This window comes from Athene cunicularia, assembly GCF_003259725.1.
Source record: "Athene cunicularia isolate RWA chromosome 24 unlocalized genomic scaffold, athCun1 chr24_part1, whole genome shotgun sequence".
Taxonomy (NCBI): Eukaryota; Metazoa; Chordata; class Aves; order Strigiformes; family Strigidae; genus Athene; species Athene cunicularia.
The window spans coordinates 3,925,876-3,932,624 of record NW_020799132.1 but is presented as its reverse complement, the minus strand read 5'-3'; the positions used below and the strand labels follow the sequence as shown (position 1 = coordinate 3,932,624).

The 6,749-nt window shown below is 48.4% G+C and overlaps 1 protein-coding gene and 3 non-coding genes across 4 annotated transcripts; all 4 read right to left on the bottom strand.

Annotated features, from left to right (window-relative positions):
* Positions 1–2,101: 2,101 nt before the first annotated feature.
* On the bottom strand, positions 2,102–6,488 carry HSPA8 (heat shock protein family A (Hsp70) member 8). The gene is made up of 8 exons (XM_026863788.1): positions 6,245–6,488; positions 5,544–5,749; positions 5,296–5,448; positions 4,638–5,193; positions 4,107–4,309; positions 3,593–3,791; positions 3,076–3,308; positions 2,102–2,581 (listed from the first exon to the last, which is right to left on the bottom strand). Exons 1-8 carry the CDS (start codon positions 6,447–6,449, stop codon positions 2,396–2,398), a joined length of 1,941 nt encoding a protein of 646 aa, XP_026719589.1. The 5' UTR covers positions 6,450–6,488; the 3' UTR covers positions 2,102–2,395.
* On the bottom strand, positions 2,898–2,994 carry LOC113488575. Its single transcript, XR_003399957.1, has one exon. It is a non-coding gene; the product is annotated as a small nucleolar RNA SNORD14 (small nucleolar RNA).
* Positions 3,879–3,975, bottom strand: LOC113488576. Its single transcript, XR_003399958.1, has one exon. It is a non-coding gene; the product is annotated as a small nucleolar RNA SNORD14 (small nucleolar RNA).
* LOC113488573 lies at positions 4,384–4,474 on the bottom strand. Its single transcript, XR_003399956.1, has one exon. It is a non-coding gene; the product is annotated as a small nucleolar RNA SNORD14 (small nucleolar RNA).
* Positions 6,489–6,749: the final 261 nt, after the last annotated feature.

Here is a 6,749-nt window from a genome sequence, read left to right as displayed (position 1 = left end):
GGGTCCTGCATCCCCCCCCACGGCCCGACCCTCGGGCTTGTTCACAGTTCACCCCACGAAACCTCACCCCGACACCCCCCAGGGATGCCCTCCTGCAAACACTGTGCTGGCTTAACCTCCTGTTTCTAGAGTACCACTTCCCCCCCCCCAAAAAAAAAATAAAAATTTCCGTTTAGTGTCCCCTACGGTAATAAAGGCATTAACGCTATTAATGGGAGATGATGTTAGGGATGGTTTTAAAGGGCATAAACGTTTTTGGAGAATTTAATTCAAAACCGGCAGGGGAGGGCAAACAACAAAAAAAACAAACAACAAAACCCCCAAAACCCAACCCTGCTTCTCTGCCATTCTGCGGTCAAGTGCTGTCATCTGGTGGCCAAACGCCGGCAGCGCTGGTGCCCGGCTGAAAGGGGTGTGGGGCTGTTTGGGGGTCGGTAAGTCGGGGGGCGCTTGCTGAGCAGGATGGGGGTGCACGAGGGGCTGGAGGGGGCACAGCCAGGCCCGCAGCTGACCCGATAGCCCAGCCCGCACGGTGTCGTGCTCTGCAGTAACAGCCGGGGGACACAGGGCACACACAGAGCCATGGCCGCTCGTCCCCCCAAACCGCAATGACCGGTGACAGAGCCCGGCTTTCCCGGAGGCGGCCGAGCACCTGCCCGCCGGCGGGACACGGCGAATGAAGTTTTTCGCCGAGTCAGGCAGCTTTCCTTTACCTGCCAACACCAGCTTTATCTCAACCCACGAGTTTTCTCTTCCTTTCCTTCCAATTCCTGGCCTGGTCGCACGGCAGGGGTGAGGGAGCTGCCGGCAGGCTCCAACCACGCCAAGAGGGGAAGGTGGTAGATGAGGCAATTCTGCTTTTTTAAAGTTTTTTGATGCTGTCCCTCCTACTGCCCTCCTGGAGTTTTCCAGCAGGTTCGTGGTGCCCTGAGGTATCTGGGTGGGGGTCACAGCCCAGGGCCCCCTCCTCACCCATTACCCAGAGGGAAGAGGCGAGGGCAGCCCCGGTGAGGGTGCGCTGCCCCCGGGGGGGTCAGCCCGGGCACGGGGAAGCATTTAACTGCTGAGAGGGTGCTCCGGCACCGCAACAGGCTTCCCAGAGAGGGGGGCAACACCCCGCACCTGTTTAAGAGACCTTTGGACAATGCCCCCAACAACAGGCTTTAACTTGGCAGCCCTGAAGCGGTCACACAAATCATCCCACATCCCTTCTAACCGACCAGGATTTTTATGGACTTCATGGAAATTGTCACCCCCGCAAGCTTCTCTGGGAGCACTACAAGACCTTATATACACACCATATACTAATTATATTTAAGCCACAATCATTGCTAATTACCACTCAAAGCCACCTCCCCCAGCCAGCAATGAATTCTCCAAATAAAAATCCACCTCCCTGCAAAAATTATAGGGGGGTGTCCTTGAGCTGTAAGTGCTCCAAGGACTAGAGGATAATTATGCACACTTTATCATTTTACATTCTGCTCTAAAGGTTCTTTAGTGCCGTGGGTCAGGGGCAGCTTCTCCAAAAAGGCTCAAGGCCTGTTACACCCCTTCTTTACTGCACACTTGCTTTCACTGAACAGAGGCAGGGGGACAGTGTTCTCTGGGGTGGGGGCTCTTGTGCCACTCACTTACCCCCTCCTCTCCCTTCCCCCACAGCTCTCCCCCCACTTCACAGCCATCAGGCTGGCCCTTGCAAGAGGATAGGGTTGGAGGAAAGGGCCAAAAAACCCAGGCAGAAAAACAGTTCTAGGCCAGAATTCTTTAAAAAAACAAAACAAAACAAAAAACAAACCTTGAAAATTCTTCAGCCCAAGAGATCAGTTATGATCTTGGACTGAAAGAGGCAGCTCAGGCTGAGCTTTGCCAAGAGCAACACTCACATCCCCCAGAACAAGGCTTACTGTCTTCAGAAACGATAGTTTAACAAAAACTTGAAGCTGCTTAACCTCAATCCTTCTGGCCAGGTCATGTTCAGCTAGCTTGTGCAATCCTCTTAGATATTTACCATTATTTTCACTTTATATTATTTTCACTTTATATTTTTTTTTGTTTTACACTGGTCAGTGGGGACAAAAAAGTGAAGACAGAAACAGTGTGATGCCCATTAAATAAGTTTTTATTCCTTAGGACATGAATTGCATTTCCACTTGTTTACAGTACTGTAAAGTGCAATGGTATTCATCTCCCCTCCTGTGCACATGTTCAAGTATTTAAAATGCCCAGAAAATTTTTTTGTTTTGTTTCTTTTTATTTTTACAGCAGCTCAGTTATGGAGTTTTAATCTGGCAAAATATACCCAGATGTGCCTACAGGTTTGGGTCCTTCAATTTAACCCCCACCTGGGGGTCCTCCAATACTAACTGCTAGTGGAATGCATCTCCCAGCATCTTTAGTCTACCTCCTCGATGGTTGGTCCAGAAGAAGCTCCACCAGAGGGAGGAGCTCCACCACCAGGGAATCCTCCAGGCATCCCACCGGGCATTCCTCCTGCGCTCTGGTAGAGCTTGGTGATGATGGGGTTGCACACCTTCTCCAGCTCCTTCTGCTGGTGCTCAAACTCCTCCTTCTCAGCCGTCTGGAAGACAAAAGCTCACTTATCTGCTGCTCTCAGTGGATACAGTTCAGAAGTTAAGCTGTGCTCCCTGGCTTAGGCATTTGAAGTGTCTGGGCTTATTGTCAGCCCAACTTCAGCCCCACCAGGTCACACCTACACTGGGACAGACAACAAGAGTGTTCTCCTCCCTGGCCTAGCTCTAACAAAACTAATGTACTGATTTAGGACTGCTCCTGGAGCAACAGGACCTCAACTGAATGTTTGAGAAGATCACCCTTGCACAAGCTAGGCAGCCTGAAGGAGGAGGAACAGAGCGCTCTACGCTCACAAGCCGTGGTCGCTCAGACATCCAAGGAAGGTACTTGGACCAACATGAGTCTTTCGACTTCTGGTGGAAACTACGAATGGCTTTGGAAACACTTTCATCACAGCAACCAGTACTTCTCCATCCTCTCGAGCTTTTTTTGTAGCTCAGCGAGACTAGAACTAAGCACTGACCAACCAATGCGACGTACCTGATTCTTGTCCAACCAGTTGATGATTTCATTGCATTTGTCCAGGATTTTCTGCTTGTCCTCATCAGAGATCTTGCCCTGGAGCTTCTCATCTTCAACAGTAGCTTTCATGTTGAAGGCATAAGACTCCAAGGAGTTCTTAGAAGACACTTTATCACGCTGCTTCTCATCTTCTGCTTTGTATTTCTCTGCTTCCTGAACCATCCGCTCAATGTCTTCCTTGCTCAGCCGGCCTGCAGAACACAGCAGTATTCACATCAGTTTTCTGGGTTTTTTAGCAGAGGATTAGGTTACAACCTCCCACACAAGTCCTACACTTCCAAGTTGTAAAAGAGACCCGTAAGCTATCCATCAGGTGTCCTCATCTTAAACTACCTCATAGGCCTTCATAAACTCATGGATTACTGCACTGAAAACGCAGTTCATGGTTGTAAACTGGTTTGATAAAGACAAGTAGTTTGACAAGCCTAACTTAAGCAGCTCACCAGTGTCCCACCCTCCAAAATATGACCCTTACCCTTGTCATTTGTGATTGTGATCTTGTTCTCCTTGCCAGTGCTCTTATCCACAGCAGACACATTCAGGATGCCATTGGCATCAATATCAAAGGTTACTTCAATCTGAGGTACACCTCTGGGAGCAGGGGGAATTCCAGTCAGCTCAAACTTGCCCAGCAAGTTGTTGTCCTTAGTCATAGCACGTTCTCCTTCATATACCTAGGAACAAGAACCAGCAAATTAAGTTCTAAGTTTGACCACATGTTATTAAGTTTTATAATGGGGTATTATCCTGAAATGACACGGTCGCTCAGACATCCAAGGAAGGTACTTGGACCAACACAAGTCTTTCGACTTCTGGTGGAAACTACGAATGGCTTTGGAAACACTTTCATCACAGCAACCAGGTGTTCATTAGCATCCCTTGCTAGCTGCAAGAACACAACACCTCTGGCCTGAGGTTTACTTCAAGTATCAACTGCTAGAAGTGTTGAGAGTCCTGAGATTATGCGAGTGCACTGTCAGCTTGCTCACCTGGATGAGCACACCAGGCTGGTTGTCCGAGTAAGTAGTGAATGTCTGTGTCTGCTTGGTGGGGATGGTGGTATTGCGTTTGATCAGGACCGTCATGACGCCTCCAGCAGTCTCAATACCAAGAGACAGAGGGGTGACATCCAACAGCAGCAGATCCTGTACGTTCTCAGACTTGTCTCCAGACAGAATAGCGGCCTGAACAGCTGAGAGAAGGAAAAAACAAAACCGTGAAGAGCCCTACAACAGATACACTGCACACTACAGTTAAGCCCATGGCTCGCTCAGACATCCAAGGAAGGTTTTGGCCATCATCAGTAGACTTCTGGTGGAAACTACGAATGGCTTTGGAAACTGATTCATCATTGCAAGTCACAGTAAGCTTCTTACTGTTTTGAAAAGCTTTACTCAATTCAGATGGAAGACCTAGGGCCTACACTAGTACCACTCTGAGACTTCAGATAGTACACCAAGTTGGCCAAGACCACCACCCAACGGTTTTAGCATGCAGATGATGCGAATTTTTGTCATTACCTGCACCATAAGCGACAGCTTCATCAGGATTGATGCTCTTGTTCAGCTCTTTGCCGTTGAAGAAATCCTGCAGCAGTTTCTGAATCTTTGGGATACGAGTAGACCCACCAACCAGCACAATGTCATGGATCTGCGATTTGTCGAGCTTGGCGTCCCGCAGGGCCTTTTCCACAGGATCCAGGGTACCACGGAACAGGTCAGCGTTCAGCTCTTCAAAGCGAGCTCTGGTAATGGATGTGTAGAAGTCAATACCCTCATAGAGAGAATCAATTTCAATACTGGCCTGCGTGCTAGACGACAGAGTACGCTTTGCACGCTCGCATGCCGTGCGGAGGCGACGAACTGCTCTCTTGTTCTCACTGATGTCTTTCTTGTGCTTGCGCTTGAATTCAGCGATGAAGTGGTTGACCATTCGGTTGTCAAAGTCTTCTCCACCCAAGTGAGTGTCACCTGCGGTGGATTTCACCTCAAAGATGCCATCTTCAATAGTCAGAATTGACACATCAAAGGTACCGCCTCCAAGGTCAAAGATAAGAACATTCCTTTCGGCACCAACCTGGAAGAAGACATCCGTTTTCATAATGCAATTCATTTTTTACTGCTAGTGAAGCAGGCTTACTAGTTGGGCATTGGAGACAGTAATCACTCCACAGCATACCTTTTTGTCCAGACCATAGGCTATCGCAGCTGCTGTCGGCTCATTGATAATTCGCAGTACATTGAGCCCTGCAATGGTTCCAGCATCTTTTGTAGCCTGACGCTGAGAGTCGTTGAAATAAGCCGGTACAGTCACTACAGCATTAGTAACAGTCTATCAAAAAAAGCAAACAGTCAGTCAGTTATGTATGTTAACTACACACACAGGTGGAATTATTCATTACATTTCACTCAAGTCCTAAACCTCACCTTCCCAAGATATGCTTCTGCAATTTCCTTCATTTTGGTTAAAACCATGGAAGAGATTTCTTCTGGGTAGAAACTCTTTGTCTCGCCTTTGTACTCCACCTGGACTTTTGGTCTGCCAGCATCATTCACCACTGTGAATGGCCAGTGCTTCATATCAGACTGGACAACAGAATCATCAAACCTACGCCCAATCAACCGTTTTGCATCTGGAAAAGAATAGTTGGCCATATTAAATGTGTTAATGCACCACAAAACCCACGAAGCTCATCCTAGAAAATACATAAAATCCTAGTACACTATACTTAATCTGCAGTTATTACTGTCTCGCAAAGACTCAGCTGCAGGCACCTGCCTACAGAAGTATCACCCCTTGGATATGCAAACTCATCGCTATCACCTCAGCCACCACAGCAAACGCTATGGCTCCCGTACCACAAACCACAACGCAGCCTAGGAATTAGAACGGGATACTTAGTCAAGGCCACTTAACATACCCTGCAGCAAAGCAAGTTTATAGTTATAAGGTACAATTATCCAGTACATAAAAGCCTATTAGCAATAGGGTTGTATTATTCAGACTAAAATCAAATTAAGACATTTCAGTTTCCAAGAGGAAGCTTTAACCCTGCTACTGGTCAACAATTCTTATAACCAAGGTACATTTACCACCCCCATGAAGCATACAAATCTTGCAGCCTTACCAAAAACAGTATTGGTTGGATTCATCGCAACTTGGTTCTTCGCAGCATCGCCAATCAGCCTCTCTGTATCAGTGAAGGCAACGTAGCTTGGCGTGGTCCGGTTACCCTGGTCATTGGCGATGATTTCCACCTTTCCGTGTTGGAATACACCAACACAGGAGTAGGTAGTGCCAAGATCAATGCCGACAGCTGGTCCCTTCGACATCTTGTCTGGGGAAAAAAAAAAAATAAAATTTGACCTGTAAAATTAAACTCGAACTGAAACGTTTAGTTTACCAGTTAACCCACGTTTTAGCAGCAGCTGCTCATGGGTTAATTCAGTTCACCGCTTTATCCGCCGCGGCCTAAGGCCCCACCACGTGGTCCAGCGCCCGGCCCGGGACTACCGCTCCCATCGTGCACCGCGCCGCCCGCATCACGTGGCCGGCGGCCGACATCTTAGGCGCTGGGAAATGTAGGCGCCGCTTTGCGGGGGCCGAGCTTGGCACAGCCCCAGCCCATGCCC